The 19,012-nt window shown below is 43.4% G+C and overlaps 1 protein-coding gene across 1 annotated transcript in view; it reads right to left on the minus strand.

Moving 5' to 3' along the window:
- Positions 1-592: 592 nt before the first annotated feature.
- Positions 593-19,012, minus strand: part of MCOLN2 (mucolipin TRP cation channel 2) — a gene marked incomplete at both ends in the record, with an annotated part of 59,754 nt that continues 41,334 nt past the window's right edge. Inside the window, 7 exons of the mRNA XM_080692103.1 lie at positions 593-629; positions 3,236-3,357; positions 4,932-5,138; positions 13,413-13,535; positions 13,646-13,747; positions 16,388-16,537; positions 17,684-17,796. Coding sequence (XP_080548229.1) covers positions 593-629; positions 3,236-3,357; positions 4,932-5,138; positions 13,413-13,535; positions 13,646-13,747; positions 16,388-16,537; positions 17,684-17,796 — 854 coding nt within the window. The remainder of the gene's footprint in view (positions 630-3,235; positions 3,358-4,931; positions 5,139-13,412; positions 13,536-13,645; positions 13,748-16,387; positions 16,538-17,683; positions 17,797-19,012) is intronic.

Here is a 19,012-nt window from a genome sequence, read left to right on the forward strand (position 1 = left end):
TTACAAGTTAGGTGTTGATACAGTATGTAATAAATAGTAACAGTGCAATATGGTGTGATAAAAATAAATTTATTTAAGGAAAAATATACTATATTTTCCTTGCTTGGAAGGTATTAGTTGATATTGCTTATTGGAAGGTTAGTTGGTATTGCAACTAACTACAGTACTGTGCAGACCACGAATTATCAAGTCTCTCAACCCAAGAATCACTTTTAAAACAAACTCTTATCTGACAATAAACATAAATTTTTAAATACATGGCTTTCAATATCATTGTTTTATATACTCTAAAACCTGCGGCATCCAAACATCATCATGTCATAAATTAACAGACTAAGAGAGAATTTTATTATCACTGCTCAATTGCATTGATGCCCAAGTAGTGGCCTGAAGTCTATTCTTCATCCTCGAAATTTATCAAAAGCAAACTTTGAAACTTCAGTCATGGTCAGCCAGCTGATGGTCAGTCCTCTTTCTCAATCCACAATTAAATAAGACAATCCTTTTGGAACTTCTGGTCCAAGCCATTTGGGGTCCCTCTGCATTACTGCTGCATAAGGTCTAAAACTCAGTTGTCTTTAGCAGCAAGACTTTAGTTAATAAGTATCATGTGGTCATCACTTTCTTTCCTGTGACAGAAAGGGGAGGAGGAAGAGAAAAGAGAGCAATGATTTAAAAATCTGTACAAAGAAATAGGAAAACCCTACATTCTAGACCCACATAGGTTATGCGAGTGGAGCATGTAAGGGGGAAAAACCCAAGAAGGGCAATTTATATGACTTGAATTTTAAGTAGTGCTTTTGAAACAAACCAAGCAGCTGCCCATCTCAGTATCCTCCTTCCTCTCTTCTAACAAAGCCTTATCGATGGCTCGAAGGGTCAGTTTCCTTCCTGCCTTGCAGTTGAGAAGAGGAAAGTTGAATTCACATCTGCCTGAACAATGTCTTCCTCCAAAGAACCACATCACATTAGTCAGGAGAGGTTTCAGAGGCCATCTGGTTCACCCTGATGAGCAGAGGAATCCCGAAGCTCAGGAGAGGTCACAGGACCCACTTGATTCACGGCAGGGTCCAAAGCAAGACCCCGAGTGTTCTGGTGATTGGACTAGGGGCTCTGTCAACCACTCAGACGAGGATCCATGGGTAGGGGGTGCCGAAGCGCTTTGTTGAAAAAGAGTGACCACATCCATGTCCTGCGGGAGGCAGAGCTGTGACAGATGGATGTTGTCTGTCATACTCACCAGACAGGGAGACCAGACACCAACCTTGGCAGTGCCATCGCCCCCTACATGGTATCACTGAGGTTCTTCTCCATATTTACTCTCCATCCATAGCCTGACTCAATTTTATTCCTTTCTTGTTTCTGGCCTTTAGGCACATGAAGGTATAGTTTCTGACCCAGTAGACGCTTTCGATTGTTCTCACTGCCATCCTTAAATGCATTTCCTCCCATAAGGCCCTGTGACCTCCACATTCTGTATTCTCTGCAGGGTCCACTCAACCCCCTGGGATCCAGGCTCTGGTCTGAAGGTCCTGGTAAATTCACTCATGGCTGTTTTTTGGCCAAAAATGGTAACAACCACTTCTGTTTTTAGGTTTGATATCCTCTTTTATCAAAACTCTTATCACCCTCGTTCTGCTGTTGGTTTCCATGGTGGAGCCTCTTGTTTCCTTTAACTCCTTCATTCCTATGATGGGCATATCCTCCTGTGCGCCATGCATGCATCTTCCAAAAATCCTTTAGCATACCTCAGGGAAACTGTGTTGTTCTTCTCATTACTCAGGACCCAATCTTACCAACGAGGCTTCTGGTCCACCCCTTAAACCCTTCATTATTCCTTAAGGGGGAAAACTTGAACAGCCTCCCAGGTTCTCTGTGGTACAAACCAAAGTCCAAACTTTGAGCCTCAATGACCCATCAGTTGCTTTCCAGAATTCACAACTAGTTTTCAGCTAACTTGTCCCCCTTACATTTAATTACATAATAGTAAAGCAACTCTGAGAGTTGCTTTTTGTACCCAGGGTGACTCTTAAGAGGCAGCTGCCTATTAAGAAAATCAGTTCCCCTTTATCCCATCTTTCGCAGCAACAAGTTAATGCTCTGAGAGGATGAAATGTGATTTTGAAGACTTAACTCTTCTCAGAAGACCTCATTTCATATTTACCAGACATTCTTTGGATATGCTCAATCATATCATTTCAAATCCCAAGATGCAGTATGAATTGATTAACAGGAAAATACATCCTGTAGTTTTAAGTAGCAATTATGTTTTCCCATCTTTCTTAGGAATTTGATTTAGAAACTCCTTCTCAAAAAAAAAAAAAAACGAAAGAAAAAAAAGAAAAAAAAAAAACATGGGTAGGGTAGGCTCCCACCCCTGGCTTCTGATGAAAGCACCCACTGTCACATCTAAGAAAACTGTCTTTGTCTGGCACCACAGTCTAGACCCCAGACCATTGTGTGGTACCTTTCATCACTGAGCTCTGTGCTGTCTTCCTAAATGTCCAAACAGAAAGCAAAGTACAGACAGCCAAAGACGAGCTACTGGTATCCATTTCCAACCAAGGCTGGGGGTGGCTTTGGCCCAAGCAGGCTTTCTGCTCTGCTCAAGAAGGTTATTGTACTACACACTGTGGGGAGGGAAATAGCCTTTAAGATTTCCAGAGTTTCACCTCCAAAAGTAAGAGTTTGGACCTCTTAGCTGGGCATGGTGGCACATACCTGTAAACCCAGCAGTTGGGAGACTGAGACAAGAGGATCACAGGTTCAGGGCCAGCCCCAGCAACTTAGTGAGCACCTTAGCAACTCAGTGAGACCCCGTTTCAAAATAAAAGCTAAAAAGGGCCCAGGGGGTAGCTCAGTGGATTCAGTTCTCAATAACACACAAACATACACACACACACACGGAATTACTTTTTATAAAGGAGTTCAGACTCCTTGTTTTAACCACTTGAGAGTTCATCCCCTTGACTTTAGGGACATAGTCACACTTCTCATAAGAGTCTCATGACATCTCCAAGAGATTGCTGTCATATCACATAGCTTTCTACATAATCCTGTTTTATAAGAAAGAATTCATTTTGAAAGCCAGTCTTGGTAGGAGGAAAAAAAGAAAGATGAATTATTTCCCACAGAAAGCTGATTTCAGAGAAGTGTCAGCCTTGGAATGACTCTTAACTCTTAGGTCAATGGAGCAGCTCATCTTGAGAACACGGAGGCTGATCACAACACTGACCTTCTCAGACAGCATGCACAGGACAGGAAGGTGGGGGGCTCTTTCTGGTATTCCTCTTTGCGTCTACTTTTCTTCAGGAACTCCTGCAGGTCCGTTTCAGGAAACCCATTCTGCTGGTATTTCTTTTTTTTTTTTTTTTTTAAAAAAGCACACAATGTGGTTACCTTCTGTATAGAGCATGAGAAATTAATCCTTGGTCAACAAACCAAGCTCCCCTCTGCTAAAATACAAGCCTCCCACCGTGATAGCTCAGATGTAAGAAGTGATATTAACAATGATGAATTAATCTGTCAGTGCTAGAACAGCCAAGGCAGGGCTACTGTGGGAACAAAGAATAATCCAAAAGGAAAACTCCAGAAAGAGAAGAGAGAAAGCCAGAGGAGTGGGGGAGGAGTGTGTTGCAAAAGGAAATGAAGGAAATAGTCAAAAGTCTAAAGCTGGACTACTAAAGGCAAGAACAAGTCTTTCTCTCTCTCTCTCTCTCTCTCTCTCTCTCTCTCTCTCTCTCTCTCACACACACACACACACACACACACACACACACACACACACACACACACACAGAGCCAATGTAGAATGTGCCTGGAAAGGAGTCTGCTTGCATGGAACTTGATTGCTGAGTGGGACAGAAGGCAGTAGATTTTTTTCAAGCAGACACTAGAAGCCCTCCCCTCACACTTAGTGAAGTCACCTGCCTCAAGAGGCTTGCACACACACAGGGACAGTGCCACGTCAAAGACGTGAACCTCCTTCATGGTAAGGCCCACATCCTGCTGCTACAGGTCAACCATCATTCCCACCTGGACACTCATCTCCCCACTGAGACAGTGGCCTGGCTTCCTTCTCAGTTCGGGAAGGAGATGAGTAGAGGACAGTACCCAAAGGTTCTGTTGCTCAGGCACCAGCCGCAGAGTAAGGTTTTCCAAGCACAACCATTTGTTGTGGAGGTACCAGCATCTGAGCAAGCAAACTTCCTTCAAGTTACAAACCAATTAAATGGTCCACTTTGAATGGATCTAGAACACATCAGGTGATTTAGGCCAAATAATTTTTGCTTTTTTTTTTTTTTTTGGTGGTATCGTTCCTGGAAACCCTTCCACCTCCGGGCTATACTCCCAGACCTATTTTTATATTTTTATTTGGAAACAGGGTTTTATTTGGAAACAGTCAGTGAGCCTGGCTTTGAACCTGCATGATCTTCCTATCTCCGCCTCCCAAGCACGAGGATTATAAGCGTGTGCCACCACGCCCGGCCTGCTTTCATAATTTAAAGGAAGCCTGAACAAAGCAAATGGCCATATCACCCAGTGCAAGGTGTGCCATATCTGGACAGTCATCAAGGTAACAGACACCTCTCATTTCTGAGATTTACCAACCAAATGGAAATTTCAGGTCACACACCAGCAGGTGCATGAGCAGTGTGAGAGCAGCAGCCCAGCTACGGGACTCCCCTTCTCCATCTCCTCTTCCCTGTCACACCTCCAAACCCACCCACCCAATCTGGACAACAGTGGCAGTGTCCTAAATGCATATTAAAATCAGGTCCCAGCATCTAAAAGATTTATTTTCTATAGAACCTCAAAATCAAACAATTCTAGTATTTTTTAAGTAAAAAATACAATATTTTCCTATGTTCCAATTTATACAAAATTTGCAGTGGATTTTTTTTTGGCAATGAGTATTGGTGATTACTTACCTTAATGGTGTCATAAGAATCTGTAATAAGTGCAATAAAAAGGCTGAGGATCATATATATGAAAAGGCTAATAAAGGAATATAAGTATAGACGGCTGAACAGCCACACTAAGATGCTCTTCTGCTGGATTTGAGCAAAGGTTGCAAACATGTCATCACCGTTGACCAGAGAAAACAGGCACTCAGCAACTATATTCAGATTTTCAAACTGTGGGTGGAAAACAGAAATTACCTTTGGAGACAAAGTATCCTACAGAGAAAACATGTGTCATTAGCTTGTTTTCTTAAAGTTGTTTTTGTCATTAGTAGAAGTAGCTTACTCATTTTAAGACAGCCAGAATATCACAAGAAATAGGAAAATATTATTCCAAGCCCCCTTGGCATGCTCAAAGAGTAATCTCTTGACATTTCCATCAGCTTTTTCCCATGCATTTTTTAGATATCTGTCGTCATATCATTTCATACATTTGGACTCTGATTTTTTTCTACCTAAAATAAACATCTTCTTATGTTGTCTGACAGGCCAGTTTTTTTTTTTTTTAACATGCCAAATTTTACTATTTCCCTGCTACAGGATAGTTCATGTATTCTATTATGAAAAATAAATGTTTCTATGCATAATACTTTTTCCTGTTAGTGGACCTAAGCTATTCATATTAAGGCTACATAATCTGCTCAACTGCTTTCTGAAAGAACTATGGTAGTTGTATTGTAAAACCAGCAGCAAGTGGAAGTAGCTGGAACACTACAAAGGATCAAAAGCTTATGGTAAGTGAATGGTTTCCCCACAGCCTTTCCTACCATGGATCCAGGTAAATTTAGCATATTAAAAACTGAAAGCTGTCAGAGACAGGAAGTGTTGAAGGAAGAATGATCATGGCCAATGCCACCCTACCAAGCAGATGGGCCAAAGCCAAGATACATAGCAAGGCCCTATGGCAGAGCTGGGGTGGGCCATTCAAAGTGAGCAGCCCTTGGAACTGGAGCAAAGTCTGAGTAGTTCCCTTGAGAGGGTGGGAAGGGCGGTGCCGAGCCTCAGCAGTGGAGGCTGTGTCACACTATACTGGGCCCATTGCACCTTCTACATCCTTCAGGCTCAATTCAGCTTAGAAACGTGCAAAGGAAATTATAATCACAGGACTGACATGATCACATCTGCATTTCTCAAAATAACCAACAGCACTACTCAAAAGATCTAGAATGTGAAGTGTCCCTTGCAGGATGCCAGTCAGAGGCAGCAGCAATCCAAGCAAGACAGGAGAGCCCTGACCAAGATCAGGGGCGAGATCAGGGCAAAGACAGGTCTGGCACAGGACTAAAGGAAGGGACCGCAGTGGGCTCAGTTTCAGATAAGGGGAGTCTGAGGTGCCGGGCAGCAATGCTGACAGCGGGTGGTTTCGTTGAAGGTGTACACTCGGAGCTCAGGAGCCAATCCAAGGCTAATAGGGAATGCCAAGGAATACAGTCAGCTGTCCTGACTCTAAGTAACTGACAAACCACTGCCAGCCCTACTTAATAGCAAACAGCAGTGCTCAATGAACTTATGTCTTAGAGCCAGAGGGTTAAATATTAGATGACTGTGAAAAACCTGTATCTAACGAGTAATCATGACCTCACAGGCAAAAGGCAATATAGTTTTCAGAAACAGATGAAACAAGTTCTGGTAAGAGTTTTGAGCCAAATTCTGTCCTCAGGTCTGGGAGCCTGAATGTCCATTAGGTCAGAGTGGCTTTGGAGTACTCAGGTGCTTGATGAATGTTGGGGATGTTTGTGTTCTGGAGTTGTGCTCTTACTTCACATTCAACAAAATCATCTCCCAACACCCTATCTAGGAAAAGGGATGTTCCTCCCAAACCTCCCTATTTCTATCATTGGTTACATTTTTCCTACCAAAGAAATGTTTGATTAAAAATAATCAGCTAAGCCGGGCGTGGTGGTGCACGCTTGTAATCCCCGCGCTTGGGAGGCGGAGACAGGAGGATCGCGCAGGTTCGAAGCCAGCCGCGCGCGCTGGTTTAGGAGACCCTGTTTCCAAAAATGAAAATATAAAAATAGGTCTGGGAGTGTAGCCCTGAGGTAGAAGGGCTTCCAGGAACCCCAGAACCACCAAAAATAATAATAATAATAATAATCAGCTAAAGCCGGGCGTGGTGGTGCACGCTTGTAATCCCAGGATTTGGGAGGCTGAGACCGGAGGATCGCAGTTCACGGACAGCCTCAGCTACTTAGTGAGGCCCCTTTGCAACTCAGTGAGACCTGGTTTTCAAAATAAAGAATAAGCCGGGCGTGGTGGTGCACGTTTGTAATCCCCACCCTTGGGAGGAGGAGACAGGAGGATTGCGCAGGTTCGAAGCCAGCTGTGCTGGTTTAAGAGGCCCTGTTTCCAAATAAAAAAAAAATATGTAAAATAGGTCTGGGAGTGTAGCCCAGAGGTAGAAGGGTTTCCAGGAACCCCAGTACCACCAAAAAATAAAAATAAAAAATAAAGAATAAAAAATAGGGCAGGGGGTGTAGCTCAGAGGTCGAATGTCTCTGGGTTCCATCCCCAGACCCACACACACACACAAAAAAAATCAGCTGAACCAGGTTCGCGGACAGCCTCAGCTACTTAGGCCCTTTACAACTCAGTGAAACCCTGTTTAAAAAAAAAAAAAAAAAAAAACAAACTAAAAAATAGGGCTGGGGATGTAGCTCAGAGATAGAATGCCCCGGGGTTCCATCCCCAGTACCGCAAAATAATCATCATCATCAGCAGCAGCAGCTACTTATAACTATGTGTTGAGTTGATAGATTCTCCCCTCCCCGCAATCTTCTAAGACACCTATCTGTTCCCTGACATGTTTCTCTGATTCACCCTTTCTGCTCCATTCTTACATTGTTTACATCTGTTTTGGGTTTTGTTTTTGCTGTACTTGGGATGGAACCCAGGGGCATTCTACCTCTGAGCTATACCTCCAACCCTATTTTTTCCGTATTCTTTATTTTGAAACAGGGACTCACTGAGTTGCAAAGGGCCTCACTAAGTATTAGCTGAGGCTGTCTTCGAACAGCAAACCTCCTGTCTCAGCCTCCCAAATGCTGTGATTACAAGCATGTGTGACCATGCCCAGCTTACATCTGGATTATTACAGAAAGTTCCAGGGATGTCTCTTTCACTCCAGCTTCTTCACTCTCCAGTCTAAGCTGCAACGAAACTTAAACTTCACAGAAGGTGGCTATCAGGTCGCTTCTGTTTAAGAGTATACAAAGTCTGAAGGCAAGGTGAAAACCCAACATAGAAAATTAGGATAAAGTCATTTCATATACCTTCACTGCTTCTCCTTGTCACCACTTTTAATAGCCTGTGCCACCTGTGCCCACAGCACCAGGCCCTTTTCTATGTCTTTCCCTCAGGGGATTATTCTCTCCATTCTGTATGTTTTTCTTCCTCTGCTATATCCAGTTGAATCAACATCCAGGGGCTAATTTGAAGTCTACTTTAAGACAATCTGCCCTGGACCCTTCTCTCTTCTCTGTATCAGCAATAACTACAGAGTAAGCCATGAAGAGAATTCTCTGCTTTTATGCACATTTCTCTATACTCCAGTTAGACAGCAAACAGCATGTCTTATACTTTTTGTTGCATGGTTAGACTTGGAAGTTTGCAGCCAAAAAAGAGGGCACACAAACACACCCCAAACAAGGATCACACCCAGGCTTTGCTAAGCCACACAACTCTGCTGAGCTGGGCTGAAGTCACTCTCCATAGACCTGGAGGGAGCCTCCAGCTGAGACAATATGCAGATTATTTAACAGTACTGCAGTTCCCAGCATAAAATCTTTCTCTTCTTCACCAGCCTTCAGACAATGGCGTTAAAGCTGGTTTCTATGGATGTCACTACAACTCTGACATCAATCAGATTTCTCAGAGTTTCTTTTAAAAACTGGTCAGTTCCTTAAGTTTCATGAACCTTTAATATTAAGTGTGCACATCAGGCTTCAGAACTGAAAATAACTAGAATTTGATGAGAAAATAGCTAGAATTTGGGGATGGAACTCCAGAGCACAGACATCCCCCCAAATTCATTCTTTTGGTTTCCTATGTAGTAAGTCATTTTCAGCATGACACAATATCTGTCTCAAATTAATATTATTCATAACTATTAAACCTTTTCCTCCAGTATATACATAAAAATTATTTTAACATACAAAAATTTAAAACAGAGACCCAATAGATTAAGAGATTGGTGCACCACCTTTTGTACTATAAAAACTGACTATGAGCCAGAGTCCAATTCCATAGAAATAAGCTTAAAACATACCCAAGATAAGTCCTAATGTGTTTGAAATTAAAAGGGTCACATTTATGGAGCACCACTTTGGTCCTTGAGAGATTGTAAGACTCTGGAAAACAAGTGTTGCTATCTCTCTTGAACAAATTTGTTAAGCGCCTACCACATTCTATGAGCAGGCTGGACACTGGGAATGTAAAAAGGAGTTAGCCATCATCCCCGCCTTCCAAGAACTCAATCTAGAAGAACCTGACAATGTTCAGTGCACAGTTGACATTCAATTAAATATTAAATGGGTTTTCCATACAAAGTCCCCTTAGGTTCTATGGGCCATGGTGAGAACTTCAACATTCATTTCACAAAAAATAACATTGAGATTGAGCCAAAAACAACTTTCATTTGGATGCAAACATAACCTGCAATAGCATATGTCAGAGAATAATATATAATTTTCTCCAAGAGCTGGTGGTGAGAATCTCATGCAACATTTAGATGATACATTTTATCTGGCTAACAGTTCTTTGGAATAAAAGAGGTGCTTGGCTAAAATCAGAGGCTTTGGGGGCACGAAGATGTGACAGAGGGTCTGCACAGGTCATTCATGGCATCAGCAATGTCCAACAATTTTTCAATAATTTGGTCTTCTCATTTGAAAATTAGGAACAATGTAAGACTATTATTTATCCCTCACAGTAAGGGGGGCAAGTCCTCTTGAAATGTAAAAGCCACATTAGAGTAATGTTTAATAATTCACGATGAGGTCTGGAAGAACATCAACAGTCTCTAGCCCTCTGTGCCCAGACGACTTGAAAAGGCACGGGGCCAAAGTCCATTAGTGCTAGAAGCGAACATCAGCAGGACACTTTTTGTACCTTTGCTCCCTCTCAGTTGAACCACTGAAATTAGATGTCTGACAGGAAGAAGGGAGCTCAAGTGTCACAGGACTCCAGCTACCAATCAAACCGTAGCCTCAGATTATAATTTTCCTGACACTTCCTCTCTAGAGTTGTTGTTTGTCTGCTTGCTTGTTTGTTTTAAAGACAGAATTAGCTTTTACACTCTCAGTTGCTGTGATTCTTAAAATACTAGAAAATGCTTCTGTAATGCTCAGATTTTCGGGTCACACTGAGGTTGTCTGATTCAACAGACAATGGAAGAACCTAAAAATTCTGATAGCTTGGATTAATTTGGAAGTGGTGATAATGGAAGGATGGTAAAAATTTTTAACTTAAGATTCAAAGCAGCAGCAGTATAGAGGAGAAAAGCACAGAATTCCAGAACAGACTGGAATACTTTTACTTTGCTGCTTTGCGCATTCATTGAATTAACTGGACTATGTATTTCCCCCAGTCATCAGCCTCGCTAGCATTAGGACAGCAATTCCATAAACAGACCTGCTAGGAAACCTTTGTGATATCCCTGATCCCTCTGTCTTCCCAGGTGGATAAAGAGAAACTGACATTACGTGAGAGCTATGTAAAGAGGTGCAAGGTCCAAATGATAGCCACCCGCCACTCAGAATTCTTGAGTACCCAATATGTAGTTAATCTTAATTGAGATGCTCAGTGAAAATATACGAGATCCCAGATTTCAAAAACTTAGCACGAAAATATGTCATTATTTTACATGGCTTATATGCTGAAATGATATTTAGGCTATCCTCGTTCAGTGAATTATAATTAAAATCAATTTCATCTGTTTATTTTTTAATGTGGCTACTAAAATGTTTAAAGTATACACAAGGCTCTGATTTGTCATTTACATTTCATTTTTATTGGACAGTGCTGGCTTATAAAATGTTTCCCCTAGGTCCTATGAAAGGACAAAATTGGACATGTGGAAATGTAGTCAGGCACACAAAGTAAGTGACCCCATTTTCTCATCAGAAGAGAGACGGATTATGTGGCGTTTCTCTCACAGTTGACCTAAAAGTACTATCTTGTTCTCTAGGTCACACTAAATGCTCTTTGGCAGTGGCCTATTTTGGATAATACCAAGAAAAACCCTATAGGGTATTGGTTCAAAGCATGCATGTTAAAGTCAGACAACGCAGGGTTTAAGTCCCAGCTCTGCCATTTATTCTTTGGGTAACCTCAGAAAAACTTATTAAGGTTTCTATTTTCGGAAAAAGTATACTGATACTTTCTCACAGGGAAGGGACTTAAAGACCTACGTGCTCAAAAGCTTGGTCTCCAGCCTGTAGTGCGTTGGAGTGTGGAGCCTCAGGGAGGAAGTAGGTTAGACCCTAGCCCCTCCTCCCTCTTTTTTCCCCTTCCTCCCTCTTCTTCCTTGATGAGGTGAATAGGCCCCTCTGCTGTTCAGTCCTGCCATGAATACGCTGAGGCCCTGGGCCCCACTGTGGTGAGACCAAGAAATGAAACCTCGAAACCATGAACCAAAAAAAAAAAATCCTTTACTCCTCAAAAGTTATTATCTCAGGCATTTTATCATAGCAACAAAAAGCTGACTGATCCAGGAGGGTTAACAGTAAGGGAAATAAAGAACTTGAATACCAAACCAAACAGCACTTGAGAATGGTAGCCACTTAGTAAAATACAAACATTTACTGAGCACCTTCAGAATAAGGATGAGGTGGAGAGAACAGGAGGAAGGTAGCAAAGGAGATAGGACCACTTGTCCAGAGATCCTGCCGCCAATAAATTAAGCCAAGTCCTTGGGCTCAGTCTATTCCACACAGTGCAACACTGCCCTCTAGTGACAAAGAGAAGGAAACGCTTTCAGAGTTTGAGAAAAATAAGAAAAAAAAATGTAAATTTTCCTGGGCAAGAAGACAGTGAGTTGTGCAGATCAGAGATATATCAAAGAAGAGTTTTTACTTATTAGTCACCTTCAAAGCAGTGTCATGTAATTGGAAAAACAATAACATTATCAATATTTACTACTAACCTCGGGGTTGTAACTCTATTATATAGTGTCTCAAGAAAACAAGGCATGACATTTAGTGAAGAAAACCTAAGTGTGTCAAGTTAGTAGGTTTCATTTTGGTGGAACATGAAGATTTGAGCTTCTTGGATAACCTAGTCTTTGTGAACAGTTTGCAAGCCAGATTGATCACTAGATAATTTGGTTAGTATGACAATCAAGGTCAAAACTCAAGGTTGAACTGTTAAAAAAAACTTGGATTTTTTTTTTTTTTAGCTTGCATTTTCACCGGGTGTGGTGACACACGCTTGTAATCCCAGCATTCAGGAAACTGAGACCGGAGGATCGCGGTTCGCCGACAACCTCAGCTACTTAGTGAGGCCCTCTGGAACTCAGTGAGACCCTGTTTCAAAATAAAGAATAAAAAATAGGGCAGGGGGTGTAGCTCAGAGGTCGAATGCCCCTGGGTTCCATCCCCAGACCCCCCCCCAAAAAAAGCCTTGCATTTTTGGCATTTTTTCTTTACCTTATTTTTCTTAGAGAACACAGCAAGCGATCTCCATATAGTGTCTAACAGGCAAGCAGCAAGCGTTAGCATCTGTTATTTTTATTATTTCTGTTGTTTCAATAATCACATACCCATGGAAGAAACATTTCCAATGCAAAAACTCCTTTTAATTTTGTGATTTGAAAACAAACCCTAACCCATTTCCTGCTGTACCTACCAATCAAATTTGTCATTTTAAAACAAGAACATCTCAGCATAACTTTAGCGTGCCTTAGATTATGATACAGACTGAAACTTAGTACTAGTGTGAAACTCAGATTATGATCTTTAATAAAACACAGAGACGGTGCTGTGATCAAAGGCACCTGCGAAGACAAGATGTGTTTCCATTTTGATAAGAAACGAAACGGCCACTCCAGGCAGGACTTCGCCAACCTCCATTCTCCTTGATTAAGGTACATGAAACCCCTATGCTTTAAGTTAGAAAGAGTTTGTAATAATCTTCCTCACTTAATTTTTATTTTTATTATAATGATCTTGTGACCAGACTATTCTCATTTGACGACAAACTAGGCGACAATGTGACTCCTAAAGCCAGTGCCAGACAACTCTGTGCTTTGTGGTCTCTGGCAGTTCTGGTTTCAATACTCTAAAGTCACTTCAATATCCTGAAAAGCAAACAAACAAACAAACAAACAAAAAACAAGACAAAGATATGTTTACTGGCATGAAGGACACGCGCATGAGTGGGAAGAAGGTAAGTGCTGGGAACCCATTATATAGGGCCCCAAGTGCAGAAGGAAGAATTAGCGCTACGCACCTTCTCGTGATACGGTCCTAAGACGATCCAGCCACAGAAGGTGTAACCCAGGTAAATCATGCCAGCACAAGCACAGAACCGGAGGACTTTTGGCAGTGAGGCTTGCATCGTTAAAATAAGTACCTGGAAAAAAGAAAGACTTTAATAGGACAGGAGAAATGAAGAGCAGCTCCTAGAAACCAAAACAGTAATGAGTCTTCATTGCAGAGGTCTTCCCAGGGCCAAATGCTTACGTTATATGCTTGGAAATAACCCAGGTATCTGATGACTCCAACCCAGACAAAGAGTGTAGACATTCCAAGCAAAATGCTGCACAGGTCATAATTTGTGAGATTCTAAGGAATAAGAAAAAAAAGTCAGATGAGTAAAATATTCGACTTCACCTGGCTTACTGACCTTACTTTAAATGAATTGGAAAGAATGGACTGTCTCCCTATAGGTGCTGCTACCAGTTTTCTTTTGTTTTGTTTTGCAGTACTGGGGATGGAACCCAGGGGCATTCAACCTCTGAGCTACACACCCAGCACTACGTTTTACTCTTTATTTTGAAACAGGGTCTCACTGAGTTGCAAAGGGCCTCACTAAGTAGTAGCTGAGACTGTCCGCGAACCGTGATCCTCCTATCACAGCCTCCCAAATGCTGGGATTACAAGCGTGCGCCACCACACCCAGCTTTCTTGTGTGTGTGTGTGGAGGAGGCGGGGGTGGGGGGGTGGGGGGGGTGGGGGGGGTGGAGGTGGAACCCAGGGGCTTTTCTACCTCCAGGCTATACTCCCAGAACTTTTTTTTTTTGTGTGTGTGTGTGTGTGGTACTGGGGTTCCTGGAAGCCCTTCTACTTCCAGGCTACACTCCCAGACCTATTTTATATTTTTATTTGGAAACAGGGTCTCTTAAGCCAGAGTGGCTGGCTTTGAACATGCACTATCCTCCTGTCTCCACCTCCCAAACGCAGGGATTACAAGCGTGTGCCAACACACCCGGCCTCCCAGAACTATTTTATACTTTATTTGGAAATAAGGTCTCACTAAGTTTCTGAGAGCCTCACTAAGTAGGTGAGGCTGGCTTCAAACCTGTGTGATCCTCCTGTCTCAGCCTCCCAAGCGCAGGGATTACAAGCATGTGCCACCACGCCCGGCAAAAAATGGCCTGTGGAATTTTTCTTTTTTTTTTTTTTTTTTTTTTTGTGGTACTGGGGATGGAACCCAGGGGCTTTTCTACCTCTGGGCTATACTCCCATACCTATTTTTTATATTTTATTTGGAAACAGGGTCTCACTAAGTTCCTGAAAGCCTCACTAAGTAGCTGAGGCTGGCTTCGAACCTGTGGGATCCTCCTCTCTCAGCCTCCCAAGTGCAGGGATTACAAGTGTGCGCCACCACACCTGGCTCTACTACCAGTTTTTGAAAAGAAAAATAGAGAACAAAGTTCCAAATGTTTCTTATTTCCTTCTAGAACTGATTTTTCCCAGATAATATCCTAAAGTGGAAATCTCACTTACCACTGGCTTAGACAAATTTTTTTTTTTTTCAGGTCTGGGGATGGAACCCAGGGACATTTGACCTCCGAGCTACACCCCCTGCCCTATTTTTTATTCTTTATTTTGAAACCGGGTCTCACTGAGTTTCAGAGGCCTCACTAAGTAGCTGAGGCTGTCCGCGAACCACGATCCTCCGGTCTCAGCCTCCCGAATGCTGGGATTACAAGCGTGCGCCACCACGCCCGGCTGGCTTAGACATTAATGGTATTTGTTAAATACCAAAAAATATGCGGTGGCGCATGCCTGTAATCCCAGTTGTTTGGAAGCTGAGACAGGAGGATCCCAGGTTGGAAGCCAGCCTCAATAATTTAGTGAGGCTCTCAAAGAATTAGCAAGACTCTGTTTCCAAATAAAAAGTAAAATTAGGCCTGGGGGTATAACGTGGAGATAGAATGCCCCTGGGTTCAATCCCCAGTAACATACACAAAAAAATAATAATAAAATAAAATGCAATCCAGTGGCTTGTGAAAGCAAGCTCCAGTATGATTCTCTCACGCATTTCCTGCTCTTAAGGAACTCCAGGTCTAGATTTCACAGTTCTAATACACTCTGCTGAGTGCCAGGAAAGACGAGACAGTCCTTGGGCACAAAGCCAGCAGAGCTGCACCCACAGAACAGGATGGAGGAAGCTCCGCAGGCAAATGGACGGAGGCTGAGAAGAAGCACTAGGCTGAGAGCCGGTAAGTTGGCCTGGACGTAGGAGATCCAGGGTGCAGCAGGAGGCAGAGCCAGAGCTGGAGAGGAAGACCCTAGGACCACGCTGAGGGGAGGCCTCCTCATCCTGAAATAGATCCTGGGCAGCAGAAAGGATGGTGACTGTGAGACGATGCTTTGGGGAAAATTACTCTGACGGCTGAGTGGGTGGATCTGGGGGATATAATGCTAAAAACCCAAAGCCAGAAAGGAGTCCACTGTGAGAGCCCAGGCCAGAGGAGGAGAACAGCCCAAGGAGCCAGCAGCAGCCAGGAGGGAGAGAGGCGGTCAGGCCGGCAAGACTGACCATGACAGAGCGTCAGGGCAGAAGAGATGAGTGGAGGGGAGTCAGGACTGAGTGACGAGATTAAATCAACTATGTCTGCGCCAACCAGGCCTTAGCAGACCCTCAGTACTGCTGCCCCCCACCACTGCTGGTGGTCAGGGATCAACTGGCACCGCCAGCTCTCGATGCACATGAAAGGGAAGTGATTGGTTGATGGATCAGCTGCTCCTTTAAAAAAGAGAAAAGTCTTCTCCAACTTCAGTTATGATTCTGAAAATCCTGCCAACTGTTTTTGGAGTGGAGTCATCAGGAGTCAGGAGAAAGGAGAGGAGGCCTTTCTGGTATGGGTGTGAGCGAAGGGAGACTCAAAATAGTCTCTGTAAAGACTTTATCTTAAAATGCCCGAGGTCATCTAGAGGAATATAAAGAACACAAGAATTTAAAGGGGTCGCATTCACCTTTGCTTTGATTTCCATTTTTAAGATGGATCCGATTATCGTCATGAGGTCGCTGATAATCACCAGGACATACCATCTGTTGATGAACTTCCACAGATCAGAGTCACACACATGCCGCTTGTACTTCTCCAGGAAGAAGTTTAGAAATCTCTGCAGCAAACATTTTAAAGAGTATTTCTTACAAAGCACATTGTCCTCTGGAAGAGGAGGATGGATCATACAGCACATTGCCTGGATGATAGCGTGGCAGTACTCCAGCTTGAGAGAGCCATTTCCGGGAGGGGGGATGGCACACACCTTGCCCATCGTCTGCCCCAGCACTGAGGAAGCACCTAAGTGCCTGCTAAGTTAGCTCAAACATTATATACATGGGCTCTGATTCTAATAGATGCTCATCGAAAGAGCTAACACACAGTATGCTCCAAATACTTTGCATCTTATGAGTTCATTTAAGCTGTAACAGCCTTCTGGACTAAGTACTATTAACTCTGTCATTCAGAGGGAACCTAACCCGGAACCTGAGCCTAGGAAGGCCAGCTGCAGAGTACATGGCCCCAGTGTGGGCCCCCTCACCCAGGCAGAGGCGGGCCTGGACCTTGGACTCAGGATATTAAGAGGGCAGACCAGGGAGGGGGATGTTTACAAAGCAAGATGATAAAAGTTGAGATCAAGGGAAATAGAACAGAGACGGTTTCCCCACTCCACCAATGGTGTTCCAATGACATCCTATTTCCTCTGGCCCCAGGAGGAACTTACACACCTGCCACAAGCCAGAATAAGACTGGTGGGTGCTGGAGTAGAGATTCAGAAGAGCCCGAGGGTACAAAGGTAAAATGAAACTCAGGGGAGAATTTTTAAACTGTTTAAAAAATAGAAGAAAGTATTTTATATTTCATTATAACCCATTTAGCACGCCTTCCTGTCAAAATGAACTTGGGTTTGAAGACAAAAGATGAAACACACACAGGCTATTACTCCATTCGTAAGATCACGCCTGAAATTAAAAGGATCTCATTTATTCTGGAAACATCCCAAACCAGAGAGCTCACCACTGTGTACTCCATAGCTCAGGTTTAAGCAGGATAATTATTCCCCCTCTCACATACATTCAGAGCCTCTCCACACTCGCCCACCTCAGGCTGACTAGCACCTCATGGTGGCCATCACTGGAAGGGATCTCGTTGAGTCAGGAGGCCCAGAAAGCACAGGATAACCCCACATCAGTGTCCACAGTTTGGGCAAACCGAGAGTGCAGACAGACGAAAGGGGAGAGAGAAAGCACCCACACACGCTTACCTTCCGTAACCTCAGAGCAAGAACGATGGATCTCGTGCACAGGATCAGAGATGCCAGGCAAGTCACAATGACAAACACATCAAACACCAGGACGTAGTGAGTGGTTTTCTGAACTGAAGAACGAAAGAGAACACAAACGTTCAACGCATCTTACTGGAGAATAATGTCCTACAAAATGGAAGTCTGACAGTCTGCTGTTGACACAGTATGGTAAATATCAGACTACATTCATTCAGAAGTCAATAAACCAGGTAAAACACCCCCTAATGTGGAGTGGCACATTTAAAAATATATGAACCATTGATAAATGCATTAAAATGTATTTATAATTTTTGGGGTGGTACTGGGGGTGGAACCCAGGGGCTTTATACCTCCAGGCTATACTCCTAGACCTATTTTATATTTTATTTGGAAACAGGGTCTCACTAAGTTGCTGAGAACCTCACTGAGGAGCTGAAGCTGGCTTCGAACCTGTGCAATCATCCTGTCTCAGCCTCCCAAGTGCGGGGATTACAAGCGTGCGCCACCACACCTGGCTTATTTATAAATATTTACTGTAGAAGAGAATTCAACAGAAGGTGATCCATGTAGGCACCATTTGGAACAGATGAAACTAGAGACACGCTGGCCTATTTCACATAAAAGCACACACATCTGGTTGCTATAAATGAGAGAACAATTAAAATGCCTCCACCTAGAGGCCTCATTTCTGCTTCTCCATCCCCCTGTTGTTTCCCACAGGAGAGTGCCAACTTGATCATTTTTTTCTGCATGTAGAGAAAAAAAACTTATTGGAAATAAGGAAGAGTAGTGACCAGGTTTTTGCTATGGAGTACAAAGGGGCTGGAAGAATGTTCCAGGGAAGATAAAACTGTAACCTCAGCTTCTCTCGGACTTCACAAGAGCGCTCCACACTCCAACCATGGCCCTGCCACACAGCTCCTGCCTCCCCACCCCACAGCCACTCTGGCCTTCCTCTCTCCCTGCTCTCAGCTCAGGACTAAGCACACACTGCTCCTTTGCCTGGAACAGCCCCCCCACACACATGCCCATACACACATGACCATACACACACACACACACACACTCTCTCTCTCTCTCTCTCTCTCTCTCTCTCTCTCTCTCTCTCTCTCAGGGTTGCCGGAGCCAGCTGGCAAAAGTACGGGTTCCAAAGAGAGGTTTGAGGATAAAGAATTAAACTCTTAAGAATTTGATTCCAAGAATTTTTTTTAATTCTACCGTGGGGGGGCCACCAGCCTACTATCTCTACTGGCCGACCCCTGCTTCTGGGTCCATATCTCTACTGGTCGACGCCTACTTCTGGGTCAA

This window comes from Muscardinus avellanarius, assembly GCF_963383645.1.
Source record: "Muscardinus avellanarius genome assembly, chromosome: 3".
Taxonomy (NCBI): Eukaryota; Metazoa; Chordata; class Mammalia; order Rodentia; family Gliridae; genus Muscardinus; species Muscardinus avellanarius.